General features: G+C 40.8%; 1 protein-coding gene across 2 annotated transcripts in view; it reads left to right on the top strand.

Moving 5' to 3' along the window:
- ATG14 (autophagy related 14) overlaps window positions 1–23,435 on the top strand; it is a 34,439-nt gene extending 11,004 nt beyond the window's left edge. The window contains exons 3-10 of one of the 2 annotated variants that reach the window (XM_074365489.1): window positions 931–973; window positions 2,843–2,924; window positions 7,759–7,996; window positions 10,823–11,052; window positions 12,303–12,420; window positions 13,786–13,876; window positions 13,955–14,040; window positions 15,419–16,313. In XM_074365489.1, coding sequence (XP_074221590.1) covers window positions 931–973; window positions 2,843–2,924; window positions 7,759–7,996; window positions 10,823–11,052; window positions 12,303–12,420; window positions 13,786–13,876; window positions 13,955–14,040; window positions 15,419–15,476 — 946 coding nt within the window. In that variant the 3' untranslated portion in view covers window positions 15,477–16,313. Of the gene's footprint in view, window positions 1–930; window positions 974–2,842; window positions 2,925–7,758; window positions 7,997–10,822; window positions 11,053–12,302; window positions 12,421–13,785; window positions 13,877–13,954; window positions 14,041–15,418; window positions 16,314–20,513 lie in introns of those variants that run through there. The other variant, XM_074365488.1, reaches the window with a different exon arrangement.
- The last annotated feature ends 270 nt before the right edge of the window (window positions 23,436–23,705 follow it).

Raw genomic sequence — 23,705 nt, forward strand, 5'->3', positions numbered from 1 at the left:
ATCAAACCCCTGGCCCTGATAATTGATGTGTGGTAAGTGGGTCCAGGACAGAAGGCATATTAGACTTAAATCAGTAGTGGCGGCTCTTATAGGACGTTATTGCTTCTCTTTACCTTTATTCTTCTGTATCAGGGTTTTGCAGAGTGTGGTCTGCAGATTATCTACATGAGAAGAGTCCATTAACTTGGGTAATGGTTAAACATGCAGCTTCTTGGAATCCTGTTCTCAGGTGTTCTGATTCAGTGGGTCTGTGGGGAGGCCCCGGAATCTGAGTATTAATAAGCACCCCTGATGAATCTCTCATCCTCTGGATTTGAGAACTGTCCTGTAGAACCTTATGTCCCAAACTGATCTAGTCACTGTTCTCTACACATCCCCAAGTCTGATTAACATATTTATAAGCAGATTAAATCTTCTGAGATGCCCTGCATCAGAGAAACCTACTTGGATTTATATAATTCAGTCATTTCTTCTAACTTACTCTCTCACAGAAACTTCTATTTTTTTTTTCCCATAGAACACTTCATTTCATAGAACAGATTTTTGCCAAAGCTGCCTTGTGCCATTTTTGCGGGGAATTGACAATAGCATTTTGGATAGTGAATTATCTTGTAACTGTCATTATTATTAATTATGACTGATGGAAATTACTGACTATGATGGAAGACAAAGGCTATGGCTGTTATGGAAGTTTATTATGAAACTTTATAGAAAGACTCTGGGCAGTGTTAAAAGTGCAAAAGGAAGGAGGTGAGGAAAAAAATGCAGAGAACAGGGAATTTGGAAAACATTTTTAAATGCTTACATCCCACTTTGGTATTTCCACCTGTTTCTAAGGCCTTATTTTAAAAAGGTGTTGATTTTGCATTTTTGAGCTTCACAACATTTATTATCTTAAGAGCTTATTTCCTATGTCTCTTCTCCATACAGAGTGTTAAAAGCTATGGAAGGAAAATGGATAACAGATCAGTTGGTAAGCTTTCAGATGTATTTAAGTAATATTCTTTATACTTGAAGTTACATGTTTTTAAGTTGGTAGAGCTTAAAAAAATCATTTTGAATTTAAATTTATTTTTGATCATTTTTTGGCAGTCCTCTGTGAATATATTTGTAGTGTGGGCTTCTCAGATATTTCATCTAGATACCAAAAATGGGGTATTGGCAATTAATTGTGGAACCACCGTAAGGAATAATTATGGAGTCTGGTATTGGCATAGAAATACAAGAACAGTGAGGGGTGTCATTTTTGAAATCACTTACTCATCATAACCACACACTTTATAGATGGATTAATGGTTGAATGTGAAGAGTAAACTAAAAAATATTAAAAGAAAATATGGGAGAGTATTTCTATAATCTGGGGGTGAGCAGATCTTTATAAGCATAAAGGAAAACATTTTGACAGACTACATAAAAGTTTAAAAGTTCTATATGTTAAAGTCCCTAGCAAAATGAATTTAAACTGGGAAAAAATGAATACAGCATATGAAGATAAGGAGTTTGATTGATTGCACTTTTATTCACTGTTGGTGGGAATATATATTAACATATTCGTTTGGGGGACAATTTGGTGGTGGTTTGGGTTTTTTTAAAATGCATGTAGTATATCTGGCAATTTTCCTCCTAAGAAAATGCACGTGAATACAGAGACTTAAGGGTAAAGAAGCTGATTGCCCGCATCACTGATAGTACTAAATACTCATCAAACAGAATGAGATAATTAAAGAATATGGTCAGTCTACATGTATTGGTGTGAAATGATGTCCAAGATAGATTTTTTAATAAAAAAAGGTACACTAGGGTAAAGTATGATTCCATTTATGTATGTGTTTTAAATATATGTATACTCTAAAAAAAAATCCTGAAAAAAAATTGTCAACCTGTAATTGAGATCACTCCTGAAGAATAGGAAGGAATTAGGCTAATCACTTTCTTCTCCTTTGTGATACTTAATTTTTTTCATACTAATAAGCATTATAATTTTTAAATAATATTTAAATGTAATGTAAGTGAATTCTGCATATGCTCTGAATGTTATATAAACAAAGTGTGTTTGTTATATGGAAAAAGATTATAAAAGACTATTTATAAAGAATCCCATCCTAAATTTTTCAAAGTTCCTTGTTCTGTTTTCTAGTTTTTTTTATCACAAGCTTGAATATTGATTCTTAAAGACTAATAGCTCTTAAAAGTGAAGACATCTCATTGCTAGTTCATTCCTGAATCCTTCAGTCCCCATGAATCTGTTCTCAGATGTTTCTCTCACCCCACTGGAATTTAAGTAATATTAGCTTATTGTATCAGTGAGATAATACAATTGATGGTCTCCTCAGTAACCAGCACTAAGGGTTTAGAGCAGCTCATCAGTACAACTCTCTGATAATGCAGGTGTTCTCTATCCACACTACCTGGTATGGTAGCCGTTAGCCACATGGAGGGTTGACATATACCACTTGGGTAGGGGGAGTAGGCACTGGATTTTTAAATTATATGTAATTCTAATAGATTTTTAAATAGCCACACGGGACCAGTAGCTGTATATTGGACAGAGCATGTTGTGAGAATATCCTTTAACATTTTCCTGTGTGTTCATTAACATATAAAAGAACTATGCGAATTTCTCTCTCTTAATTTCCTAGCAGCCTCTGCACTGAGCCATAATAACATTTTTTCTTCTTTGTAATTCGCCAGTTATAAAACCTGTAATAAATACAGTTATATTGGTCTTTTCTTCATTACATTTTCTAAGATATACCTCTATATATGTAGTGGCCTTAGGTGGATAATCATATTAATTATAAGAGATCAACGTTTGTGATATTTATTGCATTCCTTTTTTAAGAGATGGAAAATAATGTCCTGCAAGATGAGAATTGAACAGCTGAAACAAACTATATGTAAAGGAAATGAAGAAATGAAGAAAAGTAAGTAATTTGTCCCCCTCTCTCCAGACCTAATAAGGGGCTCATGTGGTATTTTGTGGGATTAATAAACTAGAGAGAGAAACTAGAGAGAGAGGAAGTGGGGGGCAACAGCAACCGGGAAAAGTTTACTGCTTGCCTTTCTCTTTGTAAAACATTTGTGTAAGGAATTTTTTTTTTTAACATTTTAAATCAACCGTACTTCAATTAAAAAGCAAACAACCAACCAATCCATTTAAAATATGGGCAGAAGAACTGAATAGACTTTTTCCAAAAGAGGAAATGCAAATGGCCAACAGGAACTTGAAAAGTTGCTCAGCATCACTAATATCAGGGAAATGCACATTAAAATCGCAATGAGGTATCATCGCACACCTATCAGAATGGTCATCATCAAAAAGAACACAAATAACACATATTGGCAAGGATGTGGAGAAAAGGGAACCCTTGTACACTATTGGTGGGGATGTAAATTGGTGCATATGGAAAACAATATGGAGGTTTCTCAAAAACCTAAAAATAGAAGTTCCACTCCTGGGCGTATATCCAAGAAAAACAAAAACATTAATTCAAAAAGATACATACAACCCGCTATTAACAACAGCATTATTTATAATTGCCAAGATATGGTAGCATCTTAAGTGCACATCAATAGATAAATGGATAAAGAAGTTGTAGCGTATATATGCAATGGAATACAACTCACCTCCAAAAAAGAAGGATATTTTGCTATTTGCAGCCCTTCATTCACTTTTTTTTTCTCACTTCAAAAACCAGAATTTTATAACTGGCATAAACATTTCCATTGCGTCAAAAACAACAAAATACCTAGAAATAAACTTAACCAAGGAGGTTACCTATATTCTGAAAATTGCAAAACATTGATGAAGGAAATTGAAGATGGTACAAAGAAATGGAAAGATACCTTGTGCTCTTGGATTGGAAGAATCAGCATTATCAAAATGGCCATACTACCCAAAGCGATCTACAGATCCAATGCAACTCCTGTCAAATACTCCCAACATTTTTACGGTTTGATGACTAGAGAAGTTCCTTTAATGTTTGCTGTAAAGCTGGATTGATGGTGCTGAATTCTTTTAGCTTTTGCTTATCTGTGAAGTTTTTGATTTCTCCATCAAATCTGAACGAGAGCCCTGCTGGATAGAGTATTCTGGTTGTATTTAAAGTGATTCTGCCATCACTTTAAATATATCATGCCACTCCCGTCTGGCCTGTAGAGTTCCTGCTGAAAAATCAGCTGATAATCTTATGGAAGTTCTCTTGTATGTTATTTGTTGCTTTTCTCTTGCTTATTTTAATTTTTTCTCCTTATCCTTAATTTTTGTCAATTTGATGACTATGTGCCGTGGTGTTTTCCTCTTTGGGTTGATCCTGTGTGGAACTCTCTGCACTTCCTGGACTTGAGTGACTGTTTCCTTTCCCAGGTTAGGGAACTTTTCACCTATTATTTTTTCAAAAATTTTCTCAGGTCCTTTCTCTCTTCGCTTTCTGGGACCCCTATAATGTGAATATTAGTGCACTTCATGTTGTCCCAGAGTTCTCTGAAACTATCCTCATTTCTTTTCATTCTTTTTTCTTTTTTTCTGTTCTGCAGTAGTGATTTCCACTACTCTGTGTTCCAACTTACTGATCCGTTCTTCTGCCTCATTTAGTCTATTCTTAGTTCCCTCTAGTGTATTATTCATTTCAGTAATTGTTTTCTTCAGCTCTGTTTGGGTATTCTTTATATTTTCTAACTCTTTACTAAAAACTTCACTTGCAGTTCTCTGATCATTTCCACAATCACTACTCTAAACTCTTTCTCAGGTAGATAGCCTAGCTCCTCATTACTTATTTCTTCTTCAGGGGTTTTATCTTATGCCTTTGCCTGGAACATATTCCTCTGCTGCCTCATTTTGTCTAAATTTCTATTTGTATTTTTATGTAGGTTAGTTTTGTTTCTCCACCTTGGAGAGATGGCCCTCTGTAGGAGATGTCTTGTGCATCCCAGCAGTACACTCCCCTTTTGTCACCCAAGGGCCGGAGTCCAGCTGGTCCCAGGGTAAATTCTGGCCTGCGTTAGCAGACTCCTTCCGCAGGCTGTGGGGTGGTTGTTTTTTTACTTCTGGTATATGCCCCCTGATGGGTGGAGGCTGGACTAGAGGCTTGTGCAGGTTTCCTGGCAAGAGGGGTTGGTGCCTGCCCACTGCTGAATGGAGCTTGGTCCTGGTCCTCTGGTAGGCAGGGTCTTGTCTAGAGGTGTGTCTAGAGGCTGTGGGTTCGGGAAATCTGCTGATGGGTGGAGTTGTGTTCCCACCTAGTATGTTGTTTGGCCTGAGGTTTCCCAGCACTTAAGCCTACAATTTGTTGGGTGGGGCTAGGTCTTAGTGCTAATGACCCAAGCAAGATGTCAGCCTCCAGGAAAGCTCATGTAGTTGAACACTCCCCGCATGTCTGACACCAGCCTTTATGTCCACTGGGTGAGCCACAGCTGCCCCCTACCTCCCCAGGAGACCTTCCAAAACCAGCAGGCAGGTCTGGCCCAGGTTCCTATGAAATCACTGCCTCTGCCCTTGGACCTGGTACACGTGAGATTCTGTGTACATTTCCCAAGAGAATGAAGTCTCTGTTTCCCCTAGTCCATGGAGCTCCTGCAATTAAGTCCCGCTGGCCTTCAGAACCAGATGTTCTGGGGTCTCCTCCTACTCCCAATGCATAAACCCCAGGCTGGGGAGCCTGATATGGGGCTCAGAACTCTCCCTCCTGTGGGGACGCCTCTGCAATGTAGTTTTTCTCCAGCTTGTGGGTTGCCCACCAGGGGGGCATGGGGCCCAGTTACATCACAAGCACACCCTGTGTGCCATCTCACTGTGGTTCCTTCTTTATGTTTCCAGTTGAAGATCTTTTTTGTTAGGTTCCAGTCTTTTTTTTTTTTTTGATGGTTGTTTAGCAGTCAGTTACAGTTTTGTTGTAGTCGTGAGAGGAGGTGAGCTCTTGGTTCTACTACTCCCCATTACAGTGTTATGTTGATCAGCTCTTTTTAATAGGTTCCTAACTCCAAAATACGAAAGCCTCAACCATAGAAAATAAAAGATACGGTTCTAAATTAGTAGACCCAAAATAGTGGTTTCCATCCCTAGCAAATCTTTGGAGTCACCTGGTAACCTTTTAAAAATCTATAGAGAGAATCATGGGACCTACTCCGGACTTAGTAAATTAAAATCTCATGCATGGGGACAGGACTGGGTCAGTGGTTCTTAAACTATCTGTAGTGAAAGACCACTTTTTTCTGTTTCGCTTCCTATGTGTAAAAACTCAAACCAATATTTTTGTAAAATAAAATAAATTACTAGAAAAATGATGGCACACTTGGATAGCATGGCAGTGCCAAGTAGCCTGAACCGACTCTGTATTTCTGTACTTCTCGTGCCTGGTAAGGGTTGTAGATGGGCCCAGATCCACAGGCCATACTTTGCATAGCACTGTTCTGGGTGGTTCCGATGACCTTCCAACTTCCTCTTGTTATATACCTTTTCGCCCCCAGACTTCTGTAAATGCTGATAAAGTAATGCATTATTTAATACATTTTAGTCACTTTGCTAAATCTTATCTTTAAATCTGAATCAGAAGGCTTTCCCCCGATGGAAAATTTTTACACACCAAAGCTGAGGAGGAAGGATGAAAAACATATTTCTCATGCTGTTTTCAAAAGCAAGAAGTGAAGTCTCTTCTTCAGTGCATGCAGAGGGTGCTCTACTGCACTAAAAGGCAATCAGGGACGAAATAAATGACATGTATTTTTAACAGCAGTGGAGAACTAATGGCTCATGAAGACTGAGCCAGGGAAAGGGGGCTTGAAGGTACGGAATGGAGCCACCTGGAGATAGGCAGAGTTTTGGTGAGAGTTAACTAGGATTGTGATAGTGGGAATGAAAAGAAAGGTCTTGATGTAAGGAACTATAGGACCACTCATGGAATGGGCCCTCGAGGGGTTGATTTGGACAGCAGACAGGTCAAAAATAAGTATGAAGTAGGGAACCTAGCTTAAAATGTGTCAAGAGGAAAGTTTCCTGGAAAAAGAATGAGCTTGATTTTGAACTTGTTTGAGTCTCCTAAGTTGTCCCAAGGTATCTGTCTGAGATTTCACAACCTGTTGCTACTCTAGAGGAGTTTAGCCACAACCTGATACTGGTAGCAGGTCTTAGGACCTAGAACCTGAAGGAGCTCCATCAAAAGAACATACATTGGGCAGGATGAGTGTCTGTTTTCTTGGTTGTGTAGACCAAGGTTCTAGCTGCCCTTGCAGTGCTTAAAATGCTGGCGTATGGTAGGTGCTCCTACCCTGTGGGGGGCTGAACTCCACTGTAACTTTTCAGAGCCCTTGGTCTGTTTCTTTGCTGTGTAACCACCTACTGGGTTCTCTGGATGTAGCCCAGGACACACTTAAGAGATTTCTAAGGAAAATCAGATAGCCAGTAAGTTTTTCAGAGTTAGAATTACATCTCTTTTCTGCCCAACATGGCTGTTCTTTGTTGCTTACTATAATAAAGGTGCTTCCGGTGCTAAACTTAAACTTGATAGTTGTTGAGTGATGCTCACTGGTGTTGATTACAAATGAAGACCCAGAGTCATTTTAGTGGCCATTCCTTTTGCTCTATGTGTAATACCTACTTGAACGAAACTCTCAGTTTCCACTTAGTGAACATCATCCAGTTAATTTTATTGAGGTTTTACTTTCAGTTTAGACTGCAGGAAGGCACTGATGCTTAGGGGGCAGTCTGCAGTACCCAGGAACTGTTTGTAGAGATAATTGTTGGGTGTGATTTATTTATTTTAGATTCTGAAGGCCTCCTCAAAACCAAGGAAAAGAATCAGAAGCTTTATACTCGAGCACAACGGCATCAAGAGAAAAAGGAGAAGATTCAGAGGCACAATCGAAAACTTGGTGACCTGGTAGAAAGAAAAACCACTGACTTAAAAAGTCATTACGAGCGTCTGGCAAACCTTCGGCGATCTCACATACTAGAGCTCACCTCTGTCATTTTTCCAATTGAGGAAGTAAAGACTGGCGTGAGGTACAGTAAGCTAGCCTTTTGACTCAAGGAAAACTCCAGTTCCAAAGATCAAGTATCTTTTAAGCATGTCAACACCTCATTTATTGGGCACTGTTCTGAGCTCATTGGTTTTCCTGGTAATGAAACTTTAAGTCTTACCTGCTTCAGCAAACAGTGCACACTGCATGAAGTTGGGAGGGTGGGGGGTGGGCAGGGTGAAGGGCGGTGGCCCTCAGAGAAGTGGGACCCGAGCCTGTGTACTCTCAGAGCATCCAGATGAGGTGCAGACTCACACTCATCAGGAACGTCTGGCTGATGTCAGCTGCAGTGCCAGTTGGCTGTTTATCTGTTCGTTAAATGCTGTGAGGCAGGTTCTTGAGCCTTGAAGTCTTACTTCCTTGTCTGTTAGACGGGAATGATAAATGCCTACTTCACAGAGAAAGCATGAGCTAAGATGGAAGAAAACACCTCGGGGTCTCTTACTTGGTGGGCAAGACACGCTGACTCAGCCTCTTCCTGGTGGCTAGCACGTCAGGCACTGGATACTCAGAGTTGGGTCTTGGGCTGTCGTGCGTGGATACCCTTAGGGGTCAGTGGGATGAACCAGACAGTGGCGCCTACCTGACTGTTCATCAGAGTCACTCAGGAACTTCAGGAAAAGGTTCCAGAGAAATACCTTCAGCCTCCCAGTCCATCTCTTTTATACTTTTATTTTTTTTAACTTCCCCAGATGGTGCTGATGACCATCCAGGTGCAGAAGCTACCCCTGAAGAGTTTCACTTGCTTTCTCACTAACCATCAGGCTGTTCCAGTTAAAGACTTTCCTGTCTCTTCTGGTTGCCCTCGCTTTCTGGCACCTTTCCCTGGAATTGGGCAGTCAGTGGACTGTTGCTACTTGGGACTTAACTATTTGCTGCCCCTACTTGTCCCTTTATCTATGGCCAGAGTTAGCTTCCTGAAAGCCTAAAGGTCTGGTTGTTGCTTCTGGCTTGAAAACCTGCTCTCTGACTCTTACCATGTAATTTGTCATTAGTAATAGTTGGCAAATATAAAAATAAAAAGGCAGATTCAAAATAGAGTAGGGTTGAAAGTTCAGAAATAGACCCTAAGGTGGCATTTGGATCAGTGGGGAAAAATTGGATTATCCAAAAATTGGTTTATAAAGACAGCTGGCCATGCCTTTGGGGAGAAAAAAGCTGACAAAACAGAGACATCATGTCAAAATACATTTTGATGTTGATGTTAAAGCACATTACAGTAAACATAGCTGTTCCAGTAAGGAAACTGACAACTGAACACAAAGTCAAAGAAGAGAAAAACTCTCTTCCATACCTGGGCTGTTTAAATCTTATATATTAGTATGTATTATTATAAACCATTTTTTTTAAGCTGATAGTTTTCAAGTTACCCCTGTAATAGGATTTCTTGCTCATTCATATTTCTCAAACTTCCTTGAGTGGAGGAAGGAAGAAGTAGAGGTACAGCTCAGCACTGGGCATAGTTCCCTCCCTCCAGTCTTACCCATGACAGCCAGTAGGAGTTACCTTATGTGTACTTGTGGCAGAAGGAAGAAGCATTGAGAGCCACTGGCCAAGAAAACAGAATCTAAACTCAGCATAACACAGAAGACCCTTCCCAGTCTGTCCCACTCTTCCAACACCATCTTCCAGCACTTTCTCATGCCTCCGTGCAGCCACACTGATCCTCTCTGCTCCCCAGACACACATGTTCTCTCCCTGCCTTGTGTGGGACCTGCCGTGACTTCTCATTCGCGTTCCACTCTTTAGGCTAGCAGGTCTCAGAGTGTGGTCTGTGGACCTCTGGGGGTCCCTGAGACCCTTTCGGAGAGTCTGTGCAGTCAAAACTATTTTTATAATGATACTAACACTTTATTTTCCTTTCTCACTGTGTTGACATTTGCACGGGCGGCCCCAAAGCCATAGTGGGCAGAAGCTCTAGTGTCTTGGCAGATTTCAAGGCAGTGATACCAAACTGTAGTCATAGTCATGTTTGCCGTGTCTTTGCAGTATAAAAAACCAGCCAGTTTCACATTAAGAATGTTACTGATAAGGCAGTAGAAATTATTAATTGACTTCTACATGTACATCTTTCAACTGTGCCGTACGGCGAGATGGGAAGTCTGCGGAAGGCTAGTTGGCTGCACGCGGAGGTGCCGCAGTGGCTCAAGGAACAGCCCATGAGTGAGCTGCAGGCAGAACTAGTTGGTTTTTCCCACAGGACACAAGATCTACTTGAAAAAGCAACTGAAAGACTTGGGTATTAAAGAGATTTTCAAAATTCACCAGTGCTGCACGGTGCTGTGTGACTCAGCTGGTCAACAAATAATGTCACTTCACTAATTTTTTTTAAGAGTTTAAAAAGCTTTATTTGTTGGATTACTAATTTTCTTGTTTTGAAACACGCAGGTTGTTGTTTCATAAAAATATGCTCATTACATGTAATGAGTTTATTATTTTCAAATGAATTAATCATTTAGAATTTTCCTCAGATTTCTGATACAGTAGATATTAGATCTAACCCACCTACAAAAAAATTCTTCAGATCCTTAAAAAAATTTTAGGCACATTAAGGCGTCTTGAGACCAAATAGTTTGAGAACCTAAAACATGAGTCCCTCGTTTGTGGTGCTGTCTCCTCACACTGCCGTGGCTTCTGTGTCGCCTCTGCTGGTGTGATCCTCATCTCTGATGGAGTTGCTTATCTCTGTATATTCCAGTTAAGTTCCTGTCCCCGCATGCATCTTGCCAAGGTTCTCCCTATCTGCCAAGTAACTGCATTCTCTTTAAAACCCAGTCCCTTGACATCTATATGCCTCTTTGGTTTTTAGAGACCCCGCAGATGTGTCTTCAGAGAGTGACAGCGCCATGACCTCCAGCACCGTGAGCAAGCTGGCAGAAGCCCGGAGGACGACTTACCTGTCGGGGAGATGGGTCTGTGACGATCACAATGGAGACACCAGCATTAGCATCACAGGGCCTTGGATTAGCCTTCCCAGCAACGGGGACTACTCTGCGTACTACAGCTGGGTGGAAGAGAAGAAAACCACGCAGGGGCCTGGTGAGAGGCAAAATAATCTTTGAACATTTTTATAAATACATGTTTTTTAATTGAGGCAGAATTTATGTAATGAACAGTTTTAAAGTGAGTAATTCAGTAGTCTTTAGTACATTCACAGTGTTGTGCAACATCATCTCTGTCTAGTTCAAAGCACTTTCATCACCTCAGATGGAAACTATGGGGCTTAAAGCAGTCATTGCCCATCCCCCTCTCCTCCCAGCCCTCGTCAGCCACTGATCTGCTTTCTGTTTCTATAGATGTGTGTGTTCTGGATATTTCATATGAATGGGATCATACACTACGTAGCCTTTTGTGTCTGGTTTTTTCACTTAGCATAATGTTTTTAAGGTTCGCTCACATTGTAGCATGTATCAGCATTTCATTCTCCTTACGACTGAATAATACTCCATTGCAAATATTTGCCACATTTTGTTTATCCATCAGTGGATGGACTGAAAACATGTTTTGTTTTTGTTTTGTTTTTAAGCTGTTTCACCTTTTGAGATCAATATTGTTTTATTTGTATAAAAAGATCTCACTGTTTAAAGAAGTGTATTTAGCCCATTGGGTCTCACTTATATAGTTTCTAATTTGGTAAAGAACTTCTTGTAGCAGTCCTAAATGGAGCTTGAAATACCCCAGTACAAAAACCCTTTAAAGCCCTGGTAGCTTCTCTTTGATAGAGAAAGATTATTCATTTAGTCATCTAGCAAGTATTCAGTATGTGCCTACTGTCATGCGCAGTGCTGGGAGCTGATGATACAGAGGTGATGTCACCAAGACAGGTGTAGCTCTTTGCTTTTCTGTGGAGAGGAAAACAAACAAGTAATGACCAAAGGCGTCATGTGCTGAGTGTGGGCTGTGGACAGAAGCAGCACCATCATGGGACAGGGCTACAGAGGAAGGGACTACTTTTCCATGGGGTAGTCAGGGGAGGTTTCTCTGAGGAGGTGACATTTAAATAGGGCATCAGTTGTTCTAATAAATAATACATTATTAGGTCCAAGCAGTTCAGACTTCAGTTTCATTTATGTTGGGTCCATTTAGGCCTGCTTGCTTAGGTTAATTCCACTCAGCAAAAGTCATAAATGATGAAACATTAATGTCTGGCATGGACCTTTTATTAGTAAAGAGTAAAACATAGTTATCGATAATGTATTGATAAAACCACAAATCATAAAAAGTCTAGGTTCATGAATATTTTTATTGAAATTAAAGTTTTGTGCATGGCTGTTGTTCTTATACTTTAGACATGGAGCATAACAACCCTGCTTACACAATCAGTGCTGCATTGTGCTATGCGACTCAGCTGGTCAATATTTTGTCTCATATACTCGACGTAAATCTTCCCAAAAAGCTGTGCAACAGGCAAGTAATTAAAGGTGGTGATGTGATCTTTCTCATGGTTCTCTCATGTTTCTGTTGTGTTCTTACTTATTCTAATTAAACCAAAAACAAGAATTTAAGTATTATCAAGGTGGAAAAAGTCTGACCATGAAATACTGAGAATGATTTCATAAGCCTCATTGATTTCAAAAGTCTAATGTGCAAATGTGTCATTATCTTAAAATTGCACTTGAAGTCTTTGAGAAGACCACAGAATTCTCCCATGTGAAAAGATAACTGAAGGAAAAACAGGGTATTCTGAAGGTTTGCTTATGTGTAATAACTGGGTAAATTGTAACACTTGAATTTAAAAAAATTTTTTTTAAATAAAAAACATGTGGTTCAAAATTCTTTAAAAGTTGTAAAGGTTTATAGTCCACCCAGTTCCTGCTAAGACCTTGCTACCCACTCCTGTTATCCTTGCATTTCAAGTAAATATAAATATGTATTATTATTCTCCACCCCCTCTCCCTAAACACAAAAGGTATCAGGTTAAACTAAGGTGTTTTGCACCTTGCTTTTTAAGTATTTATTTAACAAAGATTTATTAAGCACTTGCTATGTGCCAGGCCCTGTTCTAGGCACTGAGGGGGAACAGTGATGATAAGATAATCCCTGCCCTCTTGGCACTTAATTGTAATGGAGAGACACATAGAAAAACAGACAGTATGTCAGGTGTTGCTGAGTGCTGGGGAGAACACTAGAGCAGGTGAAAGAGAGGGAATGCGGGGGCAAGTAGGGGCTTATCATGTCTGAGTGGGCAGGTGTGTGATCATGTGTGAGCCTGCAGGAGGCCAGGAGCAAGCCACGGGGATCCCTGGGGACGAAGGCTGCCAGCAAGGGGAAGGGCAGGTGCAGAGCCTGGGGAGAGCGAGAGAACAGGGCAGCGGGGACAAGGCTGTAGCACCGGTGGCATTGTGGGACCATTGTGGGCCTTCAGTGTCACTCTGCTTAATGTGGCCAGTTGCAAAGTTTTCCTTTGTACAGACTTGCCAAGATTTTACCAGTCCCCTACGCCCCTTATTTATACTTGAGGGAATAATCTTACACATTCGTTGTTTCACTAATGTGCAAGTATTTGTGTAGAATAGGTTTTCAGAAGTTTTGCTTGGTCAAAGGGTACATGCATTTATTTGTAATTTTTATGGATGCAGTGAAATTACTCTCCATGAAGGCAGTAGTTCATTCTTAGAAAGTTTCTGTTAAGTACAGTTTATTAAGAGGCAAAGGACGTGGGCTATGGTTTGTGCAGAATTGTAGTGTAAAGCATACTCTTCAAAATGAACATTTTAATACAGAATTTCCTCAAAAATTACAACTTTACAAACTATATTGTTTATTTTACAGTGAATTTTGTGGGGAGAACCTCAGCAGACAGAAATTTACTCGAGCAGTGAAGAAACTAAATGCAAATATTCTTTACCTATGCTTTTCCCAGGTACGGAAAATGTGCTATAAGCTAATTTTTAATTTGTTACATGGTTGAAAATATTAATCAGTGTTTTGCTTTTTCTAGCATGTAAATTTAGATCAATTACAACCACTGCATACTCTCAGGAATCTAATGTACCTGGTCAGTCCGAACTCTGAACACCTAGGCAGGTAAGAATCATGTTTGTTGCTTTTCTCTAAGCGTTGGTGGTGTGACTACTGTCAAGTTGCTGTACGTGTGGGCAGAGTACAGGGCCCAGCCTTACACTCTCCAGAAAGGACAAAGATGACCCAGTCCTGTATGGAAGGAGACAGTGGCTAATCATATTTGAACCCTTATGGTCCTTATATAGTCATTTCTCAGAGGAAATTAATAGCAAACGTTTTTAATACCTAAAGCAGAATAGAACCCTTCTATTCCTAGAGTGGGGACTTCTGGTGCTGTCTCTGAAGACCAAAAGCCATTTGTTTGAATCCACACCTGTTTCTTCTTTAGCTCTGCCTACTGTCTCCCCCAGTTCTGTATTTTCTTTTGCGCCTGCTGATTTTTCTCATCCTAACAGTTCTTACAACTTTTTGTCACTGAGTCCATTTGGCCACCATTTGTTGGAGATAAAGAGTATTAGAAGTTTATGAGATGAACTAGTTTGAAATCCATTATCTTAAAAACAGGAGTCAGGAACAAAAAGACCAACCAGGACTGGTCTGTGGGATCTTTTTACTCTCAGCCCACAAAAGCATACTATAGATGAGGCTTATCTTTGGGACCATCCGAGCACCCCTTCTCTGGGTGCTGATCTTTTCCCTTGCTCTGAGAAGTCTGTCCATACATTTCTGCAGATGTAGCTTGGTTAATGTATTTGAATTTTTGAAAGAGAACAAAGGAAAATAAAAGGTGGGACTTCCTTCCCTGTCATTCATTTGGTTTGACACTGGACCCTCCACTGACCAGGGTGCCTGGCTCCCTTCAAGTTGCAGTGAACTTCCATGGCAATCTGCTCTTACCTTGTCTTGTTTTCCTCTCTTCCTCAGCCCTCCCCCCACCTAAAATAGGGGTTAACTTTTCTGGGACATAGACCCCTCTGGGAAAAGCTGTGAACTCTCTCCTGGAAATTCCACACACACCTAGAATTTTATGCCATTTTAAAGGGAGTTTATGCCCCTTACCCCAAATTCCATTCATTAGTTTATGAATCACAGCAACCTTTTAGAAATCCATCCCATCTTTAGTGGTTGATTCCTGTGGATTTGCTTGCTGTCCTCTCTGTACATTATTTGTGAAGGGTTCTACATTAGGAAATTTATCCTTAATAATAAGAGCTAACATTTACTGACACTGGGCCAACTACTTTACCTACATAAGATCAACCTGATAGATGGCAGAAAAGCAGTGAATAAAATTCAGTTCCCATTAATAATTAAAGGGAAACTATTAGCAACTTAAAATAGATTATTAATAAAGAATATTTACTACCAACCTACAGCAAAAACTACTACATGTAATGACATGTTATGTACAGAGATATTTAATAGAAGCTTTCCTTTACAGTCAGGAAGACCAGGATGCCTACTGTCACTGCTGTGTTAACACTGCTGTGGAGGCCTAGCCAAGGCAAAACATTTTTATGAAGAAGTCAAGTGTGTTTGTACTGGAAAGAAAGCTGGCATTACAGATGGTGTGATAATTAAACTGGATGTCCAAGAGAACTAAGAGACTATTAGAAATGGTAGTTCAGTATGGTGGCTAGATACAAGATCAGCGTGCAGAGAGCAATCGCTTTCTTAGATGCCGACAACAACTAGTTAGAATATGCAGTGGGAAAAAGGTCCCTTTTACTGTAGCAGCAAAAACATAAATTATATAAGAATAATCCTTACAAAATATATGCAAACCTATATAAAGAAAATATGAAACTTAAAAAGTATTCAACATGTCCTTCATTGCCAGGCACTGTATGAGGTGTGAGACTGAATGAAAGCAAGCCTGGGGCAGCAAAGGATTTTCTAGGAAGGGAAGACTCAGTGTGGTAAAAATGCCACTTCTGCCCAAAAGGAAACCTGGTCAGAATTTCAAGATATTTCATGGAACTTTGACAGGCTGATTCTAAAGTTCAAGTAGAAGCACAGTCTGACAGGAAATTTTGAAAAAGAATTAAAAGGGATGGGCTTGGCTCCTTTTAAAACATAGTATAAAGGTAATTAAAACAGGGTGCTGTTGGAGTGCAAATAGGTGGAGCAGTTGGAAGAAGAGAATACAGAGTCCCTGTGTATGCGGGAATGTAGTAGATGGTAGGTGGCACGTTGAATCAGTACGAGCAGCTCAGTGGGGTGGGCCAGTTGGGTGTTTATGTGGGGAAAGTTGGATTCATGCTACATTCCATATGTAAAAATAAATTCCAGATGATATAAAAGATCTTATTTAAAAAAAAAAAAAAGCTATAAAATAGCTAGGAGAAAAGATAATCTTAAAATCATAGGGTGGGGAGGGAATTCCCAGGCAAGCCACAAAACCCAAAAACCATAAAGGAAAGGAGTTACACATTTTACTGTGTCAAAACTGAATGTTTCTGACAAAAGATACCATAAACAAAGTTGAAAGACAAGCAAAAGATATGTTTTAACCTTTATAATAAACAATGGATTAAAATCTAGAATTCTAAAAAGAAATCTTTCAAATTAATAAAAGAAAGAAATCTAATAGGAAGATAGACTTAGGATTCAGGCATGCATTTCACACAAAAGAAATGCAAGTTGTCAGTATTCAAATGAAAAAAATCTTGAGCCTCAATCAAGAGTAAAGAAATGCAATTCAGAACAGCTTTCTAGTTTTCAACCATCAGTTTGGCAAAAAAGGAGAAGACTGATGACACCCAGTACTGCTGGTTGTTCAGGAAAACAGATCCCCTTCTTCTAGGACTGGATTTCTTTGGAGGGCCTGAAGTTTTCTGTGGTCTGCCCTCGAGTCAGCTCTCCATGTGGAGGGCTCTGTCTGACAGAAGGACACGTGCACGGCAGGCTGCTGGCACAGCCGAGCTTGTGTCTGCCAGCCAGGAGGTAGGCTTCAAAGTCCCCTCTCACCCCTGTCTCAGTCAAAATCAAGGCTTTAGAGAGGTTGTTAACAGAACCTGGGAGGGACTCCTGCTTCCACTGAGACCAGCTGAACTGAGGAGCCCATCCTGAATCTAACATACACTTTTTTTCTTTGAAATAAATTCAAACTTACAGGAAAAGTTTCAAAAAATAAGAATAGTACAAAGACAGATTTACCCTTTACCCAGATTAACCGTTGTTAGTATTTCACTGCATTTGCTGGATCACTTCTGCAGTCTGTCTTCAGAAACACACACATGTACACAAGAACTTTTTTTCTGAACCCTGTGAGGATAAGTTACATACAACGTGGCTCTTGATCCCTAAATACTTCAATGTGTATTTCTTAAAAATAGGAATATTTTCTTGCTTTTAAGCACAACACAGTTACCAACATCAGCAAATTTAACATTGGTACAGTACTCTACTGCCCATGTGCACGTGTCATCAGTGGACCAGATAATGTCCTTTATAGCACCTCCCCCCAATGTAGGGTCCAGTCTTGAGTTGGGTGATGTGTTTAGTTGCTGTGTCTCTTTAAACACCTTTAAATTTGGAACATTTTCACAGCCTACCTTGTCTTTTATGATGTAACCATTTTTTTCCTTTTTTAAAATAGAACTTTCATTTTGAGTTTGATGTTTCCTCGAAATGACATCAGGTCAAATTACATTCTAGGCTGGACTGCTGCATAGGCGGAGTGTCTCCTGGACATCACATCCAGAGGCCCACAGTAGCTATCTTTCCCTTATTGATGATGTTAGTTTGATCACCCAGTCAAGATGCTTTCCAGCTTCTCCTCTGTACAATTCCTATATTTTTCCTTCCTTGCAGCTAGTAAGCAGTTGGGAGACACTTTGAGGCCATGTAGTTATCCTGATCAGAATTTCCCCCTAGATTTAGTATCGATTGATTTTTCTTACCCAATCCAGTCTTTATACATCATTTTCATCCAGAGTCCTTAGTTTACATTAGGGTTTACTCTTGAGGCTGTATGTTCTTTCAGATAAGATTTTTGAAGTGCTTTGCAAAAGAGACTTTAAAAGCCAAAAAGATCATTTTGTCGCCTTAATCGGTAAGAGTAACTCCCTGCAGCATCATGAGAAAATGAGTATTCTTGCTTCAGGGCCTTTGAAGAACAGGATATCAGTTACTCAGCTAAACTGAAAACTGGAGGAATGACTTTATAATCTTTATTCCCCAAAGACATTAAGCAAAAAAGACTTAATTCTTCTGCTGTGTAATTGTGTGTGTGGCTTGGGGTATGTTGGGCAGATAATAGATATCTGTTGGGAGAGAGGCTGAGTGGAAAAACATCTTCTCCTGCCGGTTCTCAACAATGTAGGGTACTCTTGGAAACTGAAATTTTCTGACTGGCTGCTTTGGGAATCATCTACTTGTTTCTTTTTCACTTGAAGTACTTAATTGGGCACCTTCTCCAGGCCCAGTGGACTCTGCCCTGTGGAATTCCAAGCAGAGAGCTGGAGTTCAGGTGGCTTCCGGCAGGGAGTGCTGCCTGGAGGAAGTGCCATTTTCCCCTCTTGTATCACTCCTGCCCCTTTCCTGGGAAAGGTCTCAAAGAGGGGGTCCGGGGACAATAGCAGCCTCACGCCAAGAGGGACCCCAAGAGCAGATGTGTCAGCCTGAAAGATGAACCAAAAACAGTCTGTGCCTCTTCACTAACAGGAAGTCACTGCTGTAGAGAGCTGACCTGGGCCTGTGAAGGAGTCTTGGGGGTTTGGAGACGTAACCATGTAGTAGGTGCCGAGGCCCCTGGACAGCGAGGCTGAACAGAATAGAGTCCGAAGCTGAGAGGATGGAGGGAGGCTGACTGGAGGTGGGACCCTGGTGAGGAGTGGGGGTCTGATGCAGTGAGGCCCTGAGCTGGGGGGACACAGTGAGGATGGAAAGGGGGCTTGTTTGGTGATATCTGACAGGAGCATGAGAGAGGAGGGGAGGAGTCCCAGCTGGCTTGTGTTTTGAGACTGGTTGGCTCAGCTGTCTGAGAAGATGTCTAAGTTAGCAACCATCAGACGGAGACTCTGGCAGGCTGGAGGGTATTTGGGAGCGGAGCTAGAAGGAGAAGAATCTAAAAGAATGTTTTTGGAGTCAACCTTGTTTGTCAAGGAAAAGAAAAAGGGAAGGAGAAAAGAACTTACAAGGAGAACCTTTTCAGGAAACAGGAAAGGGATACTGAGAGCAAAGATACTGGGTGCAGTGGTTATTCGTCTGCTTGAGAAAGTGTCAGAAGAGGCTGGAAGATTGTTGGGGAGACCCCTCGGGCCCAGTTCTTGTTCCCTTCACCTCTTGCAAATTAAGGACTTCTGGGCAGGGTAGAGGCCTGGTAAACTTGCGAGCCGCTGGTCTGAGAGGCTCTTTGAAATGTAAACTGCTCACTGCAGATCAAAGGGAAACCTTTCTGTGGTGCTTCTTCCAGTTAATACTTGTAAAGGCCTAAAAACAATGCCTGGAACAGAAATGTTAGCTATTACTGTTGCTGTCTTTTAGCCAGGAAGCAGGGTTATCTTGGAGGAATGAAGGTTGCTTGACCCTGTAAAAAGTGTCAGAAGGCATGGATCTGGTGAGATGCATTGGAGGCCAGCATTAGGCTTTTATTGCTATAAAAGCTGCAGAGAATTTTGGACCATAGACTGGAATGGCAAGCTTACAGTTCTTAGTAATTTCTCGTGTCTTATTTAATTTTTGCTAACGTCTGTCATTTTTGCCAAAGGAACTATCAGTGAAACTCTTAAATGAACCAAGGTATTGTGCCCTTAATTTTGGGACAACAGGGGAGAGAGGGAGGCTGCTGGAGTGACCTGCTCCCACCATACAGCTGCTGCAGGGAAACCCCCTGGAGGGGCCGTCGGGGCGGAGGAGGGGGCGACTGCCCACTGGAAGCAAATGCAGCCTGCCTGCCTACAGGCAGGAGCTGATGGGCCTTTGAAAGGGAGCGAGGGAGAGGCAGTGAGGGCCGTGTGGGGTTTGCTGACCAGGGTTCCACGGTGGCAATGTGTCCTTAGAAGATTATGTAATGGTACCTTAAAATGTGTGCAGGAGCCTGCTGTTGACACCAGTCCAAGGAAGCTTTGCTAACATGCTTACAACCCCTATCATTTAGCCCCTTTGAGTCTTAAGAGTTTAATAATTGAGGGTTTCCATAAGGCAGAGAACACCTGTACAGTTTTATGTTACACTAATATACCAGTGTATATACATCAGGTGGCTGTTTTTGTCAGAAATCTCTCATTGGAATAAATAGATACTGCAGTTGTTTGAAGCAGGAAATCATATGTTGGACCAGCATGCAGTTTCAGTGGATGGTTTTTTTCCATCCAGCGTGTTCACAAATAGATAGGGTTGAATTGAGGAAAAGTATGGTGGTTTTATTCATTACTTGGATGCTGTTATTGTTTATGTAAAGAAAAACTCAATTCTAGACCAGCAGTGAGTGCAGTGACCGCTCTGGGTCTCTTGTGTCCATCCCATAGCATCTTGTCTTGTGTCCTGAGAGTGGTGCTTGTCCTAAAGGGGCCTTCACTGTCTGAACGCAGGTCAGGACCCTTTGAAGTACGAGCAGACCTAGAGGAGTCCATGGAGTTTGTGGATCCAGGAGTTGCTGGAGAATCAGACGAGAGTGGAGACGAGCATGTAAGTGATGAGGAAACTGACCTGGGCACAGACTGGGAGAACCTGCCAAGCCCCCGGTTCTGTGACATCCCTTCCCAGCCCGTGGAGGTCTCCCAGAGCCAGAGCACCCAGGCGTCCCCACCCATCGCAAGCAGCAGTGCCGGCGGGATGATCTCCTCAGCCGCGGCCTCCGTCACCTCCTGGTTTAAAGCTTACACTGGACACCGTTAATAAGCAGGGACCAAGACACACCAGATCTGCATCGAGAAGGTTCTTCCTCCACTACGCCCTAGGAAATGTTACGTGTTTAGTTAAGATAGTGCCTGGAACAAAAAGACGTTGTTATACTTCTGGGTTTTTTAAAGCAGGGAAACAAGCATTTCCCTTTGTCAAATGGCCAACGGTGGTGACCGGGGTGCTGATGGTAATTAACAGGACAGAGGGGTCCCAGGTCCTTTCCAGACCAGTGTGGCCAGTTGTGTTGAGGCAGAAATGCACTTGGGCTCCTCTGATCACAGGCCATGGGCCCCACAGACATGGCTGACATGTTGGTCCCGGTGAAGCCGAGACTTTGTTTTAGAGGTTGAATCACGAGGAAGTGATTCTTGATCATTAGGACTTGAAAGATAGAAAACTGTTATGAGTTTGTTTTTATGCCATTATTTTCTGTACAGAGAACCACAGGCAATTTGAAACACTTGATTTCTTTATGATTTGGTCACGTTCGTTTTTTAGGTCAAGGGCTTTTGTTTTGTCTGGAAGGTGTGATTTTTCTTGGCGGGGGAAACGTAGTTTACAAATGATTTCACTTGTGCTGCTGTCATGGCCCGTCGGACATTCCTGTTTTCTTTCTCCCCACACACCAAAGAAACCAAGATCTTTTTTTCTTTAGGACCCACATCCGTGAACAGAAAAAATCCTGGCTGCAATAATGTCCTAGAGATTTTAAAACAATGTTCTTTAAATTTTCTTACCTAGACTGTTGAATTCCTACCATCCACACTATGTGTATTTTGAAATTGAACTTGTTTTCCATTAGTGGCAAATAAGTCATTAAGGTTGTTCCCTTATGGAAGCTAAATGCCTGCCTGGGCACTGGTTAAAAGCCACTTAAATGGCCTCTGGTCATTCTTCTGGTGTCCAGTTTCTTTCTGAAGCCTTTAGTAGGTGGCAGGTTTTTCCAGGGAAAACTGCCCTGCTTGTTTGTTTCCTAGAGGTCTCTGTTGCTCTGTGGACACTACCTTTGCTTAGATGTGCAGAGCAATTCACTGAGGCTGATACTGCTCTCCTCTGTCCTGGGAAATCTCCAATGGGAAGAATTTTCCCTCACCAAGAGATCATTTTCAGCTGATGTGTCTTCTCATTCTCTTAGTGACAATCTTATAAGAAAACTGTAGAGAGGCATTATGTACAAATATGTAAGTAGTTTTTATTTTTAATAACTGCAGAGAAAGTCCTATGTAACAACTACAAAAAGAAATCCTATGAAAAATTCCTAACAGGCATTATTATCATATCTTGTTAGTGTGATTAGCATGTTAGTACCTCAGATGAATCACTTGGAGGTTTGCCCTGCCCTCGCTTCTTTTCTCCTTGTAATTAGACTTGATACTTTGCCTCCAAATCCGAGGTGCTATAGCTCTTGCTATTGGATAGTTAGTGTTTGGTAGAATTGCAGAAGAAGGGTGTCTACTCCTATCCAGGAGTCCCAAGTTCCCTGACTTTATGAATTTTTCACTTTGGAGGAAGCAGGCTTTTCCCCTCGTGGGTTCTCACACAGCCGGTATCAGCTTTAAGTACTCACTTCATGACTGCTGGGTTTCATTGTCCCGCCCAAGTCTGTAGTGTAGTTCATAGACAGTGGCTGTGGTGGACTTGAACAAATAAATACCAAATGAATTTAAAATCCCAGGAGATAAGAGGGACTTAGGCACTTCAAACCCTCAGAAAGAAGAGCTTAGATTCAAGAGTTGGAAGACTGGGATTTGGGGCTTGTGGGTAGAGGATGACTTAAGCTGAAAGATGCCCGACAGTCGTGGTTTTTCCCAAGCCTCTTACGAAACCATGAATGTGAGATGAAGCTGAAGAGCAAACCCAGACATCACAGACTAGAGTAATTCAACAAAACTCACGAGGACATGGGAAATGTAGGGACTGATAGGGTATATTTTGTTAATATCAACTAGAGGCACTTTACTTAGGGTTAAATCAAACCTTCAGTGGTTTTGAACACCAACATACTGGCTTACACTGCTGAGATAGTTTGGTTTTCATTATTTTGCACTGGATCCACCCTGTAAATATTCTTAAATATACATTTCAACCACTGTTTTTTCTATTCTCTTTGCTGCTCATTAAAATCTTTCATGTAGGTGCCAGAACCATATGTAAACAGCTTTTTAATAAATTGAAGCTGGTATTTTTTTTTAAACAAAAAGCCATAGAACTTGGTTGTGTTTTCCATAATAAAATGATTTGTTGAAACAAGGTAATACTAAAAAAAAATTCATAGGCACCAAATAGGCTGCTTAAAATAGTCTGTTAAAGACTTTTTTTTTTTTTGTAATAGAAGATAATTAATTAAAAGTTTTGCACATCTGTAACTTAAGGGAGAAAACAGTGTCAGCATTGAGTAGCGGACAGGATTCATTTCAGGATTCTTGTAGTGATGATTTGGGGAAGAACGTTTGGTGGCATGCTGTTAAAAGAACTACAGTGTCCAAGAATCTCTCTGCTGGGCCATGTTGCAGGGAGCCCCCATTGCTCTGCAACTTCCAAACCAGTTTGAGTTATAAAAATGTTTTCTAAACTTCTATTGTATTATTGCAATAAATCTTTTAACAGTACTTTGCAAATATGTATGTCTTTTTCAAGCTCCAATTACTCATTTCTACTGATAAACTGAGGATAGCAAGAATAAGATCTAACTATGGAGTATTTTATACAACTTATAGAATAATTTTTTTGACAATTTTTTTTTTTTTGGCCAGGTAATAAAAAATGCCTGTTAACACTCTTTTTAAAATTATAGATCATGGGTGTATTAAAACTTACGGTCCATCTTAAGTAAGCCAAAAACCAGCTGCTTACCAGTTACTTTCTCTAAAGATGCATTT

The sequence above is a fragment of the Camelus bactrianus genome, chromosome 6 (genome assembly GCF_048773025.1).
Source record: "Camelus bactrianus isolate YW-2024 breed Bactrian camel chromosome 6, ASM4877302v1, whole genome shotgun sequence".
NCBI classification, from domain to species: Eukaryota; Metazoa; Chordata; class Mammalia; order Artiodactyla; family Camelidae; genus Camelus; species Camelus bactrianus.